The sequence below is a fragment of the Pseudoliparis swirei genome, chromosome 12 (assembly GCF_029220125.1).
Source record: "Pseudoliparis swirei isolate HS2019 ecotype Mariana Trench chromosome 12, NWPU_hadal_v1, whole genome shotgun sequence".
NCBI classification, from domain to species: domain Eukaryota; kingdom Metazoa; phylum Chordata; class Actinopteri; order Perciformes; family Liparidae; genus Pseudoliparis; species Pseudoliparis swirei.
The window spans coordinates 4671374-4691902 of record NC_079399.1 but is presented as its reverse complement, the minus strand read 5'-3'; the positions used below and the strand labels follow the sequence as shown (position 1 = coordinate 4691902).

The window sequence follows — 20529 nt, the reverse complement described above, 5'->3', positions numbered from 1 at the left end:
GACGACGGAGGGTGTTTGGGTGTAGTTGTCCCACACTGACCTTTGTACTCCTTCACATGCGTGTCGTTTCTTTTTCAAGCTATTTTTCTTAGGGGGGGGGGGGTGTTCTTCCTCATCGAGGGGTAGAGGTTGCCAACTGCTGTAATCACAAGCGCACCAGTCACATGACGCAACCGATGCCCTGGAGATATTTGGAAAAGGGTATGGAGAGACGGGATGGGGAGAGCCACGGAGAGAGACAAGAGCAAATAGAATAAAAGGAGGAGGAGGTGGAGGTGGGGGGGGGGGGGGTACGGGACCGGATTGTGGGAAAGACGATATCTAAATATGGGTTCGAACCAGCCAAGTGTCTCTGGCACGACGCTGCCGCCGCCGCTGCTGCTAGTCCCATGCAGGCACGGCTCGCTAAGTGATAGAGAAAGTAATTAAGAGAAGCCTGTTCAAGTAGATAGGCCTGTAAAGGAGATTTGAAGAGGGGAACTGATTGTGCATGTCTGATTCCAGCTCTTCAGAGAGTTCTCAGCCCCGAGGCTTATAGCTTTCAAAGGGCCGTCTCTCTCTTTTTTCCTGTCTTCTTCCTCCTGTTTCTTTTTTTATGTAACGTGTGTGTATTTATACATCTACAAACAAAATAGGACTTTGTCTTTCCACGTACATCAGGCACACGTGTGTTTGCTGCGCATGGGGATTTAGCTCCAATCAAGAAATCTATCTGCGTGTTATAATATCTCATGTGTTAGAGCTCAAGGGATGTTTCCTCTGTCGCTTTGCATTTAGGAAATAGTGCATTTTGCGATTTGGACTTGAAAGTTCACACGATGTCTTTTTCAATAGTGATGAGGGACAGGCTGAAGACGCGATGGAGCAACACTGCCACCTACGATGGGCAGACGCTTGAATAGAGTCGGCCTGGGAGACTATCGGTCAAGTCAGGCTTGAATCGCATGCTTTGAAAAAATTATTTTTCAGAAGTTGTGTTTATCTCTTTGACAAGAATATAGAATGGCGACAGTGTCATTAGAAAAAAAATCCAATATCCCCCCCCCCCCATGTGTTTTTTTCCATTTGCAAAAAAGGGCCCAATATTTGATGAATGAATAAAGATTTGTTTGGATTTTTTAAAATGTGTATTTATGTTTATGTTTTCTAATTTTAGCGATAACAGGGCAAGTTGTTTTTTTAAACCTTATATATTCCGGGATAATACCAACAGAAGTTTGTATCAAACAGTTGATACAAGTCTCACATTATATATATATATATAATATATATATATATATATATATATTTATTATATATATATTATATATATATATGTATTATGTATATATATATACATATATATATATATATATAATACAACTCCCCAGTTCTATCTTCAGCTACAATGATGACAGCGTTCTTTAGTCTGAACTAAACATTCAGATTTTAATGCATAATTTTATTGATAAAACATAACTCGTTCCTGAAATGGATCTTTTGCAGCAAAGTGTGTTACGATCATTATATCGTTTTTTTATAAAATGATCTTTCAGTCGGTAATCCATTCTTACTTCAGAGAGATTACACACATTGTGAGGCAGCTGGGGACTTGAGGATTCATCGCCGCTCTGTGTTGTTTAACCCTCCTGTTACCTTTACATTTACTACCATATTTTACCATCGGGGTCAATTTGACCCCAGCAATTAAAACCTCCAGAAAATTATTAGAATTAATATTGTTTCCCAAATTTAAGTGTGAGATACTTTATGTTTGTTTGTTGACTACCTAAATAGCCCTTTAAATATATAAAAAACTTGATATTTCTTCTATGTTTGACAGTGAAAAACAGCCTGGGGTCAAATTGACCCCAAAGAACACCGACATTAAACATTGAATGGGGTCAAATTGACCCGAAAGGTAACAGGAGGGTTAAGGAGTCCGTCATCCAAGGTCAAACACACATGGACAAGTCTGTCTGTGACATAATTAAAGATTTGAAAACACCAAGTATGTACAGTTCTATTTGGTTCTGCTTGGTTCCTTCAGAATAAAATGCATGCTGTTACACAACATGGATACAAATAATCTTGGCTTACTTCAGTCAGAAACCTCATTAACACTCACTGTGTTAATATCATGAGCTAAATGTATACATTGGGGTTTTAAATGTTTAAATAGTATACCTTATTCTGAGATAACTCACAGGTACAGTGTGATACAGACAGGGATGAAGTGAAAATTACACACATTTCCCTTCCGGAAAGTAATGGAGTGGAAGTATTAAGTCTGACAACTTTATTAGGTTTCTCAAGATAAATGCATTTTGCTCAAAACTGGCGTGTACTTTCCAGAATGATAGCAAACTGGTAAGGAAAAGCCAATAGGAAAATAATCTACTGGTGACATCTACTGGAGAAACTGCAGTGTTGATGCAAAAAGTTTTTTAAATAAATAATAAACAACTAAATCCTTAATTTAGTGCCCTCTGCTGGTAAGAAAGTAGACAGTTTCCTAAATTATCACGGTTGACGCTGAAAATTACACTGTTAATAAGTCCGATATTATGCAATCAGATATGTATAAAATGGAAAGCATATAATGTGAGAAGAGTCTCTGTATTTAAATATTTGTCAATATAATTTAAATAAAGAATATATTCCCCTTTATCATTTCCTAATGTTGCTTATAAATGTCTTGTATAACACACTTGATTTAGCTGTTTTTTTTTCAGGGTTAATAGCGAAATACGTCGGGGGGCTTTATAGGCTATACATCAACATACGAATAACAGTTTTTTTTAATCCCGTTCCATATAACCAGTTTCACTTTCTTATTTGTGTTTTTCTTCTCTTTCTATAATCCTCTTCGATATTTTTGACATTCTTACAAAACAAAATTGACGGAAGATGGGTAGGATAAGGACATTATTTAAACAGTAAGCATTATTGGCTCTGGTGTATGGAAAAAAAGAAGAAGAAAAAACCCTGAATCTGTCACGCGTTACAGCACTGTCGTAAAACGTCTCTGGCTGCTGTTGCAATGGCGTTTGCTGCGACAGCAATTTCCGGCAGTAGGTAAACTGAGGAGAAAGCGCCGACAAACGTCGCCAGCGGATCCGTTACCGCCTCAAATATCCTTGGATTTATGCGATATTCGGTGAACTAACGTGTATATTGATTGCATACATGTTCGCCTCGTCGATGAGTTCGTGTAAAACGTTTTCGAAGCGTGAATCTCCACCTTAATGCGGTGGGATGGCCACAGTGCCGCCTGGGCCTAGTAGCGCACTGCCCGCATCCCCGGCTGAAATTCCTCCTTTCCCCGGGGCTGGGAGCGCGGACCCGGCAGGGGAAGGCGGAGAGCCGGCCTGCTGCAGGGAGCACTGTGTTCCCGCCGGTACGGGGAAGACGTCGGTGCCGCTAAACGAGATTAACGGGCCGGTTAATAAGAAGCAGAACAACATGCTGGCGAGAGCTAGCCCGGCGGCGCTGCACCTCAAAATGCAAGCCCGGGAGCAGCAGCAGTCTAACGGCTTGGCCAGCCCGTCGGAGGACGCCGACGGCCACCAGCACGCCGCGGGGAACCGGCCCGACGACCCGAGACCGTCCGTGGACAACTGTGACAGCGACGACGAGGAGGCTCCGGCCGCCAGAAACAGCAGCGAGCGCTGCCAACACGAAGGCCGCGGCCCCTTCTCTAAAAACGGCCGTCGCTCTCCTTTCGGTAACAATAGCGTGAACGGGATGCCGGGTCACACGAGAACCGAGGCGGCCCGCGGGGGGGACGGAGGCCACGGCGAGGGCTTCGACCTCACGGAGCCACCGAGGCCGCCGGGCGCCGGGCCCGGCGGGGAGGAGAGCCCCGGCGACCCGCAGCTGCTGCGCCAGCCGCCGGTCGCCGAGCTGGCCCGGCTCGGCCTCCGCGGGTCTCCGGGCCGAGCGGAAGAGGACAGCCACGGCATCCGCTACGTCCGCTACGAGTCTGAGCTCCAGATGCCGTGGATCATGAGACTGATCACCAAGGACTTGTCTGAGCCTTATTCGATTTACACCTACAGGTACTTCATCCACAACTGGCCGCAGCTCTGCTTTCTGGTGAGTGTGACACTGAGGCCATCTCGACATACTCTGTGTGAATACATGGATAAAACCAGTAAAAAAAAACTCAATAACTGATCCTCGAGTCGAAATAAAGTGGGATCCAGCTCAAAGGTTAAAGGTGCAAAGCAGTATTGAGGCTGGGCGTGACTGCACACTCAGCTGTACCATCAACTGTCAGTGTGTTTCTAGGCAGCCACATTGTGCTGATCTACACACACACACACACACACACACAGTTTAATCACACAAAGTGTGGCTGACAGCACATTGCGTTTGAGTGTGTATTGTATATGTTGGCAGCTGCAACACGTTTCTATGACGAAGCCTTGAGCCGTGTTGGTTTTGTCGATTCCCGTCTGACTTAATAATAATAACTAGAACAGGCACTCGGTAGAGCGCATACCTTCGCATATCGCAAGATTGGGCATTGAATTATGAACATTTTGGCATTGGTTGCATGACAATTGGATACAAATTGACCGCGCGATGGTAAAAAGAAGATTTTGACCTGTTCATGACCTTGACCTTTGACCCGATCGATCCCAAAATCTAATCAAATGGTCCCCGGATAATAACCAATCATCCCACCAGATGTCATGCGATTCGGTTTAACACTTTTTGAGTTATGCGAGTAACACGCATACAAATAAATAAATACACGGTGATCAAAACATAACCTTCCGCATTTTCAATGCGAAGGTAATAATTCAGACTTCTATAGCGCTTTTCTAAGTACCCAAAGACGCTTTACAGGGAACAAGATTCAAACGGAACAATAACATAAAGACAGGAAAACCAACTGGGGAAGCTGTGTGAGTCGTATCGGGGTCAGGGATTAGCGGGTGAAAGCGAGTTGGAAGAGGTGTGTTTTGAGGGCTTGCTTAAATAATGGTAGGGTATAAGCCGCAAAGTCGGGGAAATTAAACTGACACGATGATATCGTTTATATACTTCGTGTAAAGGTATTTTTTTCCCCGTCTCATGAGCGGGAATTCAGGAGCAGGCCGAGGTTTTTAAACCCTGGCATTCCAGTTTTAGTTGAGCGTAAATAAACTGTCAATCGGTGTTCCCTCTTCCACTGACACGGTCCCGTCAGGGGGTTTCCACTTCGACAAACACTGTCCTTCTTTTGTTTATCCTCTCGAGCCTCAAGGTCATGAACTCGGTTCCGGTTTGCCGGAAGCGATCCATGTGCCGTAAAAGGAAGTGTCTTTTAAAGGGGGGGTCAAATGTCAGCTGGAAGAGAACCAGCTGAACTGGCAGGATGACGGGGACTGTAAGCTTTTCCCGCAGACACTCAGAGGCCCTAACGTGTGTGTCTCTCTGTGTGTGTGTCTCTCTGTGTGTGTGTGTGTGTGTGTGTGTGTGTGTGTGTCACAGGCCATGGTGGAGCAGGAGTGTGTCGGAGCCATCGTATGTAAGCTTGACATGCACAAGAAGATGTTCCGCCGCGGCTACATCGCCATGCTGGCCGTGGACTCGGAACACAGAAGGAAAAGCATCGGTGAGATCTCGACCTGCGTGTTTCCCGTACTAAATAATTCAATTTATTTAAACACGCATTCGCCCATTAGCGAACCCCGGGCCGACCGCGGCAAGAAAAACAAACTCTCCTTTTTAAGAGAAACGTTGGTCAGCGTTTTAGAGACATTATACATATTAAAGAATAAACATAAAAGTCTGTCCTTCTGCAATGTGGAGCCGGGACAAAGTCGTTTGGGCTTTCTCTGACAACCGAATATCTTGATGCAAATGCAGTATTTAGATATACACCATGGGCATGATGTGTAACACGATGCTTGAACCTGAAGTGACATGTATTCTACTAACGGACGTCACGTGCTCTTTTCTGAACAATTTGTTTTGGGTTAATTTTTGCACGCCGTCTCCTCCGTTTCAGGTACTAATCTGGTGAAGAAGGCCATCTATGCCATGGTGGAGGGTGACTGTGATGAGGTAAGCTGCAGAGGCACGTCCACAGAATATTAGCAGGGTTCGTACGGTCATGGAAAACCTGGAAAAGTCATGGAAAAAACTTAAATCATAAAAGTTTGGGAAAAGTCATGGAAATTGTTATAATCACATGTTCATTTACGCCGAGTTTGAAATAGTTAATACGTTTTTTAAAGAAAGACGCTCGAAATACAAGCCGGCGTACGCTCTCGATACGCACAATTTTCAAAAATGTTCATGTTTATACCGAGATTTCAGTTTGGTCATGGAAATTTGGTTTAAAGTCATGGAAAAGTCATGAAATCCATTGGTCAAAATGTGTAAGAACCCTGTATTGGAGTTCTTGAGGAAAAGCATGGGACACACACAGGTTTTGTGGTTTCATGTCCCGATATTCACACACAAGCTGGACTCGGGGACACTTTTTTGCATTTATCAAACCAGATTGTACAGAAAATACTGTGAATACAGAAAAATAACACGTGAAAATGATTGAAAAACATTTGCGCCCTTGGTTCGGCTTTTGATGAGCGCCAATCAAAAGAACCCGAAGAATGTGCTGCTTGAATTTCAAGGACCGCTTCTCTTTTCCCCGTCTTTCACTTATCTTATTTTTGCCGGTGACCTTGGAAAGATACTCAGCTGCTCCGAGCCTCTCGGTATTTCAGGCTCTGAATAACCGCACGCTGACTCGCATACACACACAGTAGGTTTTGAAATCATTTGGAAACCTCCAGAAGTTTGAGGGCGAGATGAGACTCCGTATGAAACTCTCTCGGATCATTTGAGGTGTTGGAGACTAAACGACTGACGAGGATTCAACACGCATTATTTTTCCGTTTTATGGGAATTCTGACTTACTGGGACGTTGTCTGTGTTGTGTACTTTTCAACTAAGGTGTATTTCAGCTGCTTTAAAACTGTCTTGTTTGCACTGTGTGTGTGTGTGTGTGTGTGTGTGTGTGTATTTAACACGCATGGATATATAACATGAGACTTTGTTGTGTAATCAGAAGCTAGTTTACTAATTGAAGCTGTTCTTGACCGACAGCTGACCCTCCCATCTGCACGTAAAAGCTCATTTATTGGCCTTTTCATTAAAAAAATGTTCTTCCAGAATAAATCCATAGAGATTTTGAATCTCTTTAACGAGAGGGTCCTGGTTATTATCAGAAAACACATGAAAACACAAACAACAGATTTAAAACCAACCAGCAAATCACATCAACAAATTCTGAGTCAATATAAGGACATTTAGCAATCAAATGAGCCTCAACACAGGTTTTTAAATGTGCATCCTCGAGAGGTAATCTAGTTTAAAATGTCACTCTAGCGCACAACAAGATGAGGGGCTGAAAACAAAAAAGCGTTCTCACCAAAAAACGGTGCAGGAATTAGGAATGACGTCCACAGTTTGACCCCCGAGGACAGAGGTTGCATCTGCAGAATATCTATTTGGCTTCAGTAGGGAATATAAATAGGGAGGTAGATAATATGGCCTTAATGTGTGTGTAATATGGACTTTAATCCAGACAAATTTACCAATGTTGTGTAAAGAGGGCCAGACAACAAGGATGGGGTTTTTTATCCCCGTGTGCTAACCCAGGCGACTCTTGGAAGAACTGTTCCAACGTGAAACCAAGTCAGGGTTTGAGCTAAATCTCTGGAGCTCCTCTTCGGATACACAACGAATATTGCTGCATTCAGCGAGCAGAGAATAAGTTGATATTGATGACGACCAATGAGCAAAAAATTAGGGGTAAACGTCCGGATCAGCCAATTCGTAAGTGCTTTAAACATTGATTCTTTCTAATTGACGTCTCTGTTTGTAAAGAAGTCTGTGCTTCATGTGTTAAAGCTGCATTCTCTCTCCTGACCACTAGGGGGCGACTCCTGGTTGTATATAATGACTCTACTTCTCTCTTGATGTCTTCCCTCAGCAAACAACGGAAACATGAGTTTACGTCTCAATCTCTAGTTTCAAGTCTTCAATACAGCATGATGTCATCATTTAGTAAATTAGGGTTATGCTTTAGGGCGGAGCTACCTCGAGATTGACGGGTCTATGCCATGCCGGTCTTCCATCTTTAACCCTTCAACTGTGTGTTTTCAGGACATGAAAATTAATTGCAATACTTTGGCCGTCCTAAAAAAATAAATGTATTGTTGGATTGTGCTTAGCTCCACCCTCTTGTGTCACTTCTGGTTCCAAAAAAACCAAGATGATGACGGCCAAAGTTCTGTATTTGAGGCTTCGCAACTGTAGTCCTCAAAGCCAACGGGTGACGTCACGGTGACTATGTCCTCTTCTCACGTGCAGTCTTTGACTAATTTTCCAAGAATACTGTTTTTTTTAAACTCAAAACATACTATTTGGGTCCAAATACATCTTCGGCGCCTCGTTGCGCGGTCCAGTCGGTCCTCCGGCGTCGTAGAGCAACGCGCTGACCGTGTCCGTCTGTCTCTCCCCAGGTTGTATTGGAGACCGAAATCACCAACAAGTCGGCCCTGAAGCTGTACGAGAACTTGGGTTTTGTCAGAGACAAGCGGCTGTTCAGATACTACCTGAACGGAGTGGACGCGCTGAGGCTCAAACTGTGGCTCCGCTAGAGGGAGGAAGAGGAGGAAGAAGAGGGGACGGGACAGCGGGGTGCTGTCACCTCGTGCGCTATCAGTTTGACGGCCTCAACTCAGCCCTGGTCATTTTGCTCATTTACACACACTAACACTAACACACACACACACACCTATGTACAAACATAAGGAGTATGCACAGACACACAAACCCATTTTTCTGCCCCTGACCTCTGAACGATTGTTGCTTCGGACTGACATCCCACCTGATCTTCTCATGAAGGGGCCCCTGGTACTTTCTGTGAGCAGGAGGGGAGGTGGGATTGAGGGGGGGGGACGGACTAGATGACCTTCAAGCTTGGATGCCGCATTGAACCGGTGGGAACGCGAGTGAGTCCGAACCCCCAGAGGACGCCGCACCAACTCCTCCTGCGGAACACGGGACAACAACAAAAACTTAAATTAAACAGCAACACGTGAAACGAGGAAACCGGGCAGTTTAAAAAAAGAAAAGAAAATCTGTGTAAAAAAAAAAAAGAACTACTGGGAAGAAAATATTTGGAGTCTATTTTTGTGTTTTTCTTGTTTTTTTAAATCTCATGAGTTGGTCTGGGGGGCAGAAGAAGCTACAGCGTGACTGTTCTGCTTCAGGTGTGTTTGGTGGGGTGGGGGAGCGTTTTGGCTTTTGGATGTGGTCGGGTTCTCTGTGAGCGAGTGTTTTGTGTGTGTGTGTGTGTGTGTTCCCATCCTGGCCAATAGGGCGCGGCCGCTCCGCGCTGCTGCCTCCGTCACCTGCTGCCTCCGTCACCTGCCTCAGCCTCCAGGACTGAAGCCTGTAAAGATGTATGCATTTATTTTTATGTGAGTGCGGGCGGCGGGGGGGAGTGAGTGAGTGTGTGTGTGTGTGTGTGTGTACCCTCCGAAACACTTTTCCTGTGTTTGGTATTCTCATGTCGGTGCAGAGCGGTGGATCGTTAACGCAGCTCCTTGTTGCGTCGGTGTACTTCACGCGACATCTTCATCATCATCATCGTCAAACCCTGACAGTATGTGCAAGCAGTTGGATATTTTACTTCTATTCTATTTTTGCAGATCACAACTTGTTTTTGTTTTTTTCCCCCGAATGCACTGACAGCCACTGCAAAATCCCCCCCCCCCCCCTAAAGGAGAAAAAATATTATTTTAAAGAGACTGCTTGTCAAATGTGTCCGTTTACTCCTTTTCCTTTATTTTTTTAATAGATTATTTATTTGTTCTCCTCGATGCAAAGTGCCACTCGATCCATCGGCGCCCTCGGCCACAGCTGCATCGGCGAGCTCGCTGACGAGCGTCACGCCGAAGTGTTGCGTAATGCTGGAACCCTGTGTGTGTGTGTGTGTGTGTGTGTTTTATCTCTTGATGCTAAAAAAAAAAGAAGAGAAAAAAAGGACAAATAGACGAGTGTTCTTAGCAGATTTATATTTTATCGTTTCGTTTATTCGCGTTTTGTTTAGATTGTCTAACGTAAACCTGCGTAACCTCGTGCTGCGAGTGAGCGGCCGAGTCCTCGATGCACTTCCCAGGTGCCCGAACTCGATGCACAACCGACCTCGCTTACCCCCCCCTCCTCCCTCCCTCCCTCCCCTCTCCCTCCCTCCCTGCACCCGGATGTTCCAATCCACACTAATTATGCGAAGACCTCTTCAACCGCTTCTTTTTGTTGTAATGTTTCTCTTCTTAAAGGTAATATGAACAAAGGTCAGATGAACTTCTTTGGACATCGCTGCAGTGTGTGTGTGTGAGTCGTATGTGTCTGTGTGTGTCGGTGTGAGTGTGTCGGTGTGTGTGTGTCGGAGTCGGTGTGAATGTGTCGGTGTGTGTCTGTGAGTGTGTGTCGGTGTGTGTGTGAGTGTGTCTGTGTGAGTGTCGGTGTGTGTGTGTGTGTGTGTGTGTCGGTGTGAGTGTCGGAGTCGGTGTGTATGTGTCAGTGTGAGTGTCGGTGTGAGTGTCGGTGTGTGTGTGAGTCGGTGTGAGTGTATGTGTGTCAGTGTGAGTGTGTCGGTGTGTATGTGTCGGTGTGTGTGTGAGTCGGTGTGTATGTCGGTGTGTGTGTGTCGGTGTCAGTGTGAGTGTGTGTGTCGGTGTCAGTGTGAGTGTGTCGGTGTGTATGTGTGTCGGTGTGTGTGTCGGTGTGTGTGTGTCGGTGTGTATGTGAGTCGGTGTGTGAGTGTCGGTGTGTATGTCGGTGTGTGTGTGTGTGTCGGTGTGTGTGTGTGTGTGTGTGTGTCGGTGTGTGTGTGTGTGTGTGTGTGTGTGTCGGTGTGTGTGAGTCGGTGTGTGTGTGTCGGTGTGTGTCGGTGTGTGTGTCGGTGTGTGAGTCGGTGTGTATGTGTCGGTGTGAGTGTGTCGGTGTGAGTGTGTCGGTGTGTGTGTCGGTGTGTGTGTGTCGGTGTGTATGAGTCGGTGTGAGTGTGTCGGTGTGTGTGTGTCGGTGTGTGTGTCGGTGTGTGTGTGTGTGTGTGTGTGTGTGAGTGTGTCGGTGTGTGTGTGTCGGTGTGTGTGTGAGTGTGTGTGTGTGTGTGTGTCCGCGTGTCGGTGTCGATCTGTTGGACTTTTACTTCTCTGCTCTCGGAGGCTCACGGGAAAAGCGTCGTCTTTTTAGAGGTGTTTAAATTTGTCGGCCTCACGAGGAACGACCGGACCGCGACCAATCACACACTTTATATATACCTTTTTTTGTTGTTGCCGTTCCAGGGTTCGAGTTTGCGTTCGCCGCCGGAGAATAAACCCTTGAATCGGCTTTTTTTAAAGTCCCAAAAACAAACAGCGTCACAGGTTGATCATGCAATTTTTAAGTCGACTTCAAATTATGCAATTGTGCGTCTGCGTGCTTTCTTTCTTCTTTTTTACCCTGCCTGCAATATTCAGAGTAGAAAGCAGCGCAGGACACACCGGCACGGGGTGGAATGAGAGCGAAACCTCCGAAAAACAAAGAAAAAGTCTGCAGCAAACGCTCTTGGGAGTCGGATGTTTTAATGGAGTCTCCGTAATGGAAGCCGCTCACACGTGTTTTGGGTTCATTTCCCCCGTTCGACAGAACAGCCGAGATGTCTCATCCCTGGAGCCCAGGACTGAAAGATAGTCAACGTTTACAGAGTCGCCACCCTCATAACTGTGTGTGCGTGTGTGTGTGTGTGTGTGTGTGTGCGCGTGCATTTGGAACAAAGGATCAGACGACCTATTTTTATTTTATTTTCAGATTTGTATACGAGTGTTCTAATTCCTTGGATATATTGAGAGCATTTTTTTTTTTTTTCTTCTTCTAAATTTACATCATCACCTCGTGTTAACCCCCCCCCCCCTGGTTTCGTTTCGGAGGTTTAAATCTTGCCCTGTATTCGGACACTCGTCCCCCCCCCCCCCTCCCCTTCCCCTTCCTCCTCTTTACCACAGTGACTACTGATATGGAAGGACAGGTCAGGTGACCCCTTTACAAAATGGACCTGGATCACAGACTGAAGGGGCTTCGTCATCGATATCAATACGTAGCCGTGGCGTTGCACAGCGTTACCCAGCCCTCTATCTCTCTCTCTCTCTCTCCATGACGATGCTTTTGGAATAAGTTTTGACTTGACAAGCCAGTTCAGTGTTCGGAGGCAGTTTTTCCCCTCCTGGTACGTCCGCTGTGACGTCCAGGTGGCGTATATTATAACAATCAACACCCCCACCTTCTCCGTTCTCACGCCGCACCAGAAATAATCTTTTTTTTACATAATTTTTTTTTAAAGGCTGTGGTCCCGTCGACCAATCACGGGGGGCTTCCTGCTGTCTTGTGTGCAAAGGGGTGGAGAGCAAAAAAATAATATTTTTTTTGCATGTCACGTTTCTGTTTCCCCCTGTTCCTCTTCCCGCCCCCCCCTCTCTCTCTTGATTTTGATCTGGAAATGTCCGATAGCTTTTATTTAATGTGGAAAAAGAACACAGAAATAAATTATTTGATTTTTTTTAATGCTGTAAACCGGGTTGTGTGTCTGTTGTGTGGTTTTCATTTCAAAACAAAGTCACCGCTTGAGTCCCAATCAGACGTCTAAATTAATTGTTTATTTGATCACATGTTTCATATCTACGTTAAGAGACAAAGTGTCCACTGTTTTACACCACATATACTCTAAAACAGTATTATTGCAAATAAACAGGCAAGTTGTACATGAAGCTTATCCGATGGCTCGTGAAATTACAGAAAATGAATTTTTCCCTTAAACTAAACTGATGGTGTTACAAACATTTCAGATATTTTTTTGCATCCTTTCCTCGTAAAACTTAACGACTTGTTTTTTTTTTGCATCTCAGAGAAACGTGATTTCTCGCGAGTCGTCCAAAGAACGTCTTCATCGGTCCTCGTCTGAACCGGTTAAAGCACCAACGACACGATTGGCACACAAAAAATGAGCAAGTTAAAAATAATCCACAAATATGAACTCCTGGTCTTTTAATTTTTGTGCTTTTCCAGCCATCATTAGAAGTGTATGAATATACTTTATTGTCGTGGCAAAAGAATAACTTTTACCAGTTATATTAACATTGTACATCAAAATCTTTTTTATGCTACTTTTCTATATTTATATTTACTTTTTTTTTTGGGGAAGGTTTCTGTAAATCTTACTTTTTGCGAAACGCACAAATAAAACTTAGACTGATCCCAAGTCAGCTACACATACAGAACATATATATATTTACATTGTTTATGTCATGTTACTCTTCTACAGCCCTTTTTTGAAAATGTGTTATTACTTGACAGAAACCCCGCTGACGGTCCGCGCTTTTCCCAAAACCCTGCTTATGCATTTATATATATTTTTTTATACAAGCAGCGATATCATTTCTGTGTTCAGCGCTGCAGAATGAACATCACCCGACGGCGTTCGGAGAAAGTTTTCCCGTTGGTGCAAATTGTTCCCGATAGGCCTCAAAGTCACGCCGTGGATCAGATGAGTCACAGACCAAACGGTCCAGGGTGGTTGGAGATGCGGTAGTCATAGCGATGAAGGGGGGCGGGAGGTCGATCAGCCCCATTGGTCACCGGCGAAAAAGGGAGCCCCCGCCCGAAGGGTCTCTTCAGAACTCGTCCTCGGAGCTGTCGGCCAGCAGCATGGCCTGGTCCTGCCGGCTGGTCCCGGGCTCTCCGGGTTGCTGGGGAGCGACAACAAACTTAACATGGAACCTTAATCCTGAACACTGAACTGTAACCCTGGACCTTGAACCTTAATCCTAAACCCTAACCCTTAATCCTAAACCGTAACCCTAACCCTTAATCCTAAACCGTAACTCTGAACCCTAACCCTGAACCTTAGTCCTGAACCGTAACCCTGAACCTTAGTCCTGAACCCTAACACAGGACTTCCTCAGTAACAAGTGGAATAAGAGAAAACAGAAGTGTGTAGTGAACCTCTGGCTGCCTGGCCTTCCTCCTCTGGTGTTTGAAGCTGTTCCTCCTCTTGCGGTGCATCATGCGGATGCTGTAGAGGGCGCCGACGATCAGCAGGGCCCCGGTGATGCCGATGCCCACGGGGGCCAACATCCCAGACACGTAACCCGCCTGTGGAGGTCAAAGCGGAGAGGAGTCGTCAACCAGACTATATCCAGGCCGTCCTTCTTATATTCCAAATTACCAATACTAATTTGCCTGCATATCGAAAGACGTCTAACAGGAGAATAGAGAATACTGGCGGCTTTATCCATCACACTGTCAGGGAGCAAAGGGAACTGACATGTTTTGGCCAGCAGGGGGCAGTCTCACCTTCTCTCTGATCAGCTCCAGCCAGCTCCTCACTGGAAGAAAAGAGCCACAGGTTTACCCCCGATATATAAATAAAAATACATTTAAATTAATAAAGCATTAAGGAACATGGAGAAACACTCGAAAATGAACTAATAAACAAAGCAATTCGTAAGATATTTAGTAGTAACGATCCGACATGGGAAACGGGGCGGAGCTAAAAAAGAAAGAAAGTCACTGGAAGTAACAGCGAGGCGCTTTTTAAAAGATTTAAATGTTTCTGGTGGCAGCTACGAGCTTTAAATACGACACCGTGTTGAATACTAGGGTGTATAAGATGAGTTGGGAACCGCGGTCACTGACGCAAGCCCTGGTTGCGCTGGACCCAGACGGGAGGCGGCGGGATGAGGCTGTACGGAAGCCGCGTTGAGGACGTTTTGGGTCTTTCCGTTAGGTCCTCCTCGCTGTCGTCCTCCACCGATTCCTCAGAGTTCTCGTCTTCATCTGCCTCCTCTGCCGGGAGTAAGCCATGAATATATTACATTTAGGATTCCAAATAAGATAAACAAATAAAAAAAATCATAATTAAAAGAAAGATATGTTTATTAGCCGTCGATAAACCTCGCCTCACCCTCAGACTCCATCTCCTCCAACTCTGATCTGGATTTGTGCGCCGGCCGACGGGTCGCCATGGTTACCGTTGTCATAGCACGCTGGAAGGATGAGAAGGAGGAGGGGCCGGTGGTGGTGGTGGTGGTGGTGGGCACGCGATCCTCGAGGTTCGGGGTCCTCGCGGCGCCTACAGGTGAGCAAATCACAGAGAGCAACTTTCAAGTCTTTACAAGTTGATATGAATTAAAGAAGCTGCAATGTAAATGTTATAACAATACAAATAAAAAGATGCATGGTAGAAGAATGTTGCCGTACATCATGCCTTACTGTGGCTCCATACTTCCACTTTTAAACTACGTTTTAGATGCATACTCTCATATTATTGTAGCATACAGTAAACACTAATTATGCTGATAACACACTTTCTGATATTGGAATCACATTTACACCATGCTTTGCTTTAATGGGAAGTACATGAAACAAGATGAGTCTTCACTCATTGTTCTGCAGAGCACTGGGTTAATAACATTGACATGCATTCATTCATTCATCACCTCTCTCGGCGTGATCCTCCCGTGACGCCGACGGACCCTGTGAGCCGATTGGCTCCTGCAGGAGCTCGCCGCCGGACGTCTGCCAAGGTGACGTCCAGTCCGGCATCAGCAGGGACGGGGCTAGGTGCGAGGGCCCGTCGCCGTCCGTCTCCCCAAGGTCCACCTCCGACTGAGGCGCTCCTCCCGTCGCCATGGCAGCGGGCGGTTGAGCCCCGCCTGGTACCCGCGTGACATCTTCAAACGGCTCGAAGATGAGAGGCAGAGCCTCCGAGGACATGGTGCCCTCCGTGGCCTCGTCCTGAGACGGCGGCGCCGCGGTGTCCACTGAAATGGTGTCAAAGAGTTACAAAGACATGTTCATCAACCAGATGAATCAATTAAAAGTAAACACAGAAAGGGGGACATCAAATATCATGGAGACAAAACAATCTCCTTCTGGTCCAGTTCGGACCAGGATGAAAACAAAGTGCTCGGTTTTGCTCACGAATGCTCGACTTTTGGAGTTTTCTCACGGAAGTGAATCAGGAATACTTCCGAAAACAATTTGAAATGCTGCCTTTTCTCTGTGAAATAGTTTGGGCCTTCTGGTAGAAGTCAGTGAAATACTGCAGTCGAGCAAACTGGAGCCAATGAATGAAGGTCTTGCATTTTCTGAACACGTCTGTCGACATCTTTTGTTTTCGAAGGAGAAACTATTCAGCGCACGCAGCGCTGAAGTATTCATAGCGGCGTCTGGCTCTTTGAAGGAGGGAAACTCCTTGGATATGCAGTTTTTTCCTCATTAGAAGTTCACAGCTGTGACACAATGAAAGGAGGGTTGTTTGGAATAAAAATGGTTCATTTCTAGATAAGAGGCGACCGCAGAGGGGGCCGTCACCGGAGGAAGCTGCCTCTGCGTTTCCTTTAGTCCAAAGCATTTATAAAGTTAGTTTGAAAACATGAAAAAATGCTTACGATCCTTTTTATATATAAATGCTGTTTTGGGAATTTCATCAAACGGGCAATCCCCAAATGAACATCCGGAATACACATTGGCTGAGACAGACTGCTTTAATCCATTTCCCTCTCGCCTCCCGAGTAATGATCTGCCTGTTTCTTTACAATAGTCTGGATGGGGAGTGGAGGAAAGAAGGAGAAGCGGGGTATGGATAGAGAGAAAAAGGGTTTGAAACCCCTCCACCAGCCCATTCCCTTGTCTCTGTTTTTCTTTCTTCCTTTTTTTTCCTTTCTCCTCAGGCTCGAGTCAGGAATAGAAAGTAATTAGACTGCCACGGGTCCCCGCTGGGGTTCAAAGTGGCGTGTAGGAAATAGCGGTGCGGCTTTTCTTTGCCAATCATCAAAGGCAATCTCTGCCACTCGACGTGCCTCACTTTTTAATAAAGGCCTCCTGAAAACCCGTAGAGTCTTCAGAGCGTCACCTCACACCAGGGTGTGTGTGTGTGTGTATCTTAAGTTTGGACACCTTGAACAACCTCCCAAAAAGGTGAATTTTCCATCAACATTCACGCTTCTCTAATCGTTCTGACTCACCTCCACTGGGCCTCGCCGCCTCCGTCCACAGGCTTTCTGGTCCATCCCCTGTGGGCATCAGGTTCGGTCCAATTTCGGGTAGCAAGGGGTCCGGGAGGGAGGACATTGTTTCATCGTGGTCCCAAATCGACACATGTGTGGAGGTCTGCGGGGAGACGAACATGGAGCTGTGGGAGGCCAGTTTCTGGGTCGCTGCGCCGGGATTTGGAGGTTCTGTGGTTGACGGCGAGCTAGTTTCTGGGTCCGGTTTTGTTCGGTCCGCCTCCCCTGGGTCTCCGGCCTCCCCGGCTGTGATGCTCAGCTGTGGGGGCTCTGTGGGGGAGGCTAAAAATCCATCTCTCGCTGTATTTACTGTGTCCGACCGCTTCAACATCGGCTGATTGATGACAGTGGCGTCCTCCCGTCTCCCGTCTGGATCAACGGACGGACCTGGACCCGCCTCCGTCGGTCTCAGAGCGTCTCCCATCTCAGACGAGCTCCCAAACCTCTTTGTCTCTTCGCTCTGGCTCCGTGCCTCTCCGCCGGCCTCCTCACTCGGCCCAGATCCTCCACCGAGGCCGTCCCCGTTTGTCTCCGTCTGCGTCACCGGGTCCGTCCCCCCGGGTCGCCCATGTGGGCCAGCCCCTCCTGCACCTACATTCAATATCGGGCCAGCCACGTGTTCTGCATCTGAGGTTTCAGGCTCCGCACCGACACTGGTGACCGAGCCGTCCCAGGTGGGGGGGACGGTCGGGGGGTGGACAGGCGTCCCGTAGACGCAGAGACAGGTCCCGGCCAGCAGGAGGCGCTGCAGCCTCCCAGACATCAGCATCTTGTCTCAGTGCCTGTGGACAGAAGATGAACAACAGAGAGACAAGCTGGTGGGGAGGATGCATTATATATGTGTATATGTATATATATATGTATGTGCGTATGTATATATGTATGTGTATATGTATGTACATATATGCATATATGTATGTGTATGTTTATATATATATGTGTATATCTATGTATATATGCATGAATATATATATATATATATATGTATGTATATATATGTATGTGTATATGCATGTATATATATGTCTGTATATGTATGTATAAATGCATGTGTATATATATGTATATGTATATACATGTATGTGTATATATGTATATGTGTGTATGTATATATATGTATGTGTATATGTATGTATATATATGTGTATATATGTATATATACATGTATATATATGTATATATATTTATGTGTATATGTATGCGTGTATATGTATGTATATATTATATATGTATATATAAGTATATATATATATATATATACATAGGGTCATAATGCAAAGTGTATGGAACTTGACATATAGCCCAATATAGCCACAGAGAACCGGATTCACTGTCCATCATGAGAGAGAGAGAGAGAGAGAGAGAGAGAGAGAGAGAGAGAGAGAATCTGACACAGCAGTCCTTAGCCCCCCACCAATAACCTATAAATAGCTTCAGGCTTTCTATCCTATAGATCCATGAACGTTAGAATGCACAAAGCGGCAGTTTTCAAACACGCATTCACATTTGTAAAAATGCTCAATTTTGATTTTTTTTTTAATGTAAAAAAATCAATGTGCGCGGCGCAATGTGTTGCTTCACGTGACGTGACGCCAATAATCACCGATAAATCTGTAGAAAAAGAGGGAGAGAAATGACAACGTGTGTCGGGTGACTCCCTTTCATGTCGTCTGAGTCCGACCCGTCGAGAGGATCGATCACCCGGTGACGGTCAGCCCATCAATGTCACAGCCCCGCCGTTCTGTCTGCGCACCATGCGCTGCGATCGATACAGAGAAACATGCCTTGCCACAATGGCTCGAGCTCACACTACGATGCATTCCCCTTAAATAGCATCATCACATTCTGGCTGCGAGAGAGAGAGAGAGAGAGGGCAAAAAAATGCATATTGGTAACACAAATAAATACCTTCCAGAGTCCATGACGGGATCGCTGTGCCTGGAGGACGCAGAGTTTATCTTGCAGTGTGCAAAAAAATAATTAAATTATTATACTACACAAATCCGCTCGTGTGTATACGGAAACAATTTGAGGAGAGTCAAGTGTGGGAAAGCCAGCAGAAGGAGAGGAGAGGCTTGTTGTTGTGCAGCTTTGGCGTCACCGACGGAAAGTCTCTTCTCGTACGTGCGCCTGCTTCCAGAACACAAGTGCTGCCACCAAATGCTGGAAATCTGCAGAATGTATGCAAATTGGCGGTTGCGAATTCGGCTTAATACGATAAGAACCGCATTGCCTTTCCTGCGCATCTGTTCTTTGTCGTATTTGATCATCATTGGTTCCCTCTTGCATTGTCTTTCCCAAAGAGGCTCGTGGTGGTGCTGAATGGACAGCTCCTGAACCTCGAGTCAAAGGTCGCCTGCAGAGAAGAAGGGCTGACCAGAGAAGAAGTTTGTTATGGTGAAAGTATTATATTAAACTTTGTATTGCTGTGTTGATTTAACTGTATGTCAACTCTGTTACAATGGGGGCAGATGCATTTATTTTGTGGGAATGCATGTTTTAAGTTATTTATATTCATGTGCACATCAATTACACAGAAGGCAAAGAAAAGAAAATATTAGATATCAGGCTCCCTCCAACAATGTGTGTTAAATACGTATTAGAAAAATATATCAGGCAGGTAAACATAGAATCCAAGACATTGTGCAAAAGTATGGGGATACAATTATTATATATAATGCCTCACTGCACCCGACTTCCATTCCATTATATTGTGAAACAAATAGGCTTATATAAATAATTTGCTTATGGACAAAGGCATAATTCCTCTAGCCTGGCACTTTCAAATAGCACAGTTATTCCTAAATAGAGCAGCATACCAGCACGTGTGTACATGATCACTTAGTATAGCATGAATTAGGGGACATGTTGAAAACAGTTAATTATATGGTAATGTGGTATATGGTAATTGAAAAACAAATGGGATAATAATGTTGCTTGTATTTCCACATGTGCTGGAATCAGAGTTGGGTTGGGAATAGAGACTGTTTAATAGGGTCTGTGCACACTGGAAAAGTCAAAGCGACCCCCCTGGTGGTCTCGTGAGGCACCATCAGCATCCATGGGTGACATCTGCATTGTCAACAGTCAAAGGGATCATCATCATCATTATGTATATTATTATTTTGTATACAACTAAATTATATTACAGCTCTTTTCTACACATGATCTCGGCCTGCTCTTCACGTGGTGTTTCAGTGCTTCAAATAAGACTTTTGGATACACAACGTAACACAACACAATGATATATCTGCTATATAAACAGTAAACATACTGATAGAAAATATACTTTGAATATAAAGCTGTTTTGTTTGTTTATGTTTATTACTTCACTTATTTGGTTGATTCGCCTGAAATGTTTTTTGTTGCTAATCTAATAGTTTTAAACGGCCATTTTCAATCAGGCAATTCCCGTGACGTCATCCCG

At 45.2% G+C, this 20529-nt stretch overlaps 2 protein-coding genes across 3 annotated transcripts; one reads left to right on the top strand and one right to left on the bottom strand.

Moving 5' to 3' along the window:
* The first annotated feature begins 1471 nt into the window (after positions 1-1471).
* On the top strand, positions 1472-9177 carry naa30 (N-alpha-acetyltransferase 30, NatC catalytic subunit). Its single transcript, XM_056428589.1, has 4 exons — positions 1472-4077; positions 5464-5587; positions 5984-6039; positions 8508-9177. Exons 1-4 carry the CDS (start codon positions 3238-3240, stop codon positions 8643-8645), a joined length of 1158 nt encoding a protein of 385 aa, XP_056284564.1. The 5' UTR covers positions 1472-3237; the 3' UTR covers positions 8646-9177.
* A 2864-nt stretch (positions 9178-12041) lies between these two features.
* LOC130202952 (armadillo-like helical domain-containing protein 4) lies at positions 12042-19529 on the bottom strand. 2 transcript variants are annotated; one of them, XM_056428848.1, is made up of 8 exons: positions 19011-19529; positions 17061-17884; positions 15531-15854; positions 14996-15163; positions 14728-14877; positions 14386-14417; positions 14035-14184; positions 12042-13778 (listed from the first exon to the last, which is right to left on the bottom strand). In XM_056428848.1, the coding sequence occupies exons 2-8, from the start codon at positions 17869-17871 to the stop codon at positions 13704-13706; spliced, it is 1710 nt and encodes a 569-aa protein (XP_056284823.1). In that variant the 5' UTR covers positions 17872-17884; positions 19011-19529; the 3' UTR covers positions 12042-13703. The 2 variants fall into 2 exon arrangements, 1 of the variants encoding a protein (XP_056284823.1); XR_008833426.1 differs by lacking the exons at positions 12042-13778; positions 14035-14184 and having other exon boundaries at positions 14385-14417; positions 14603-14877.
* Positions 19530-20529: the final 1000 nt, after the last annotated feature.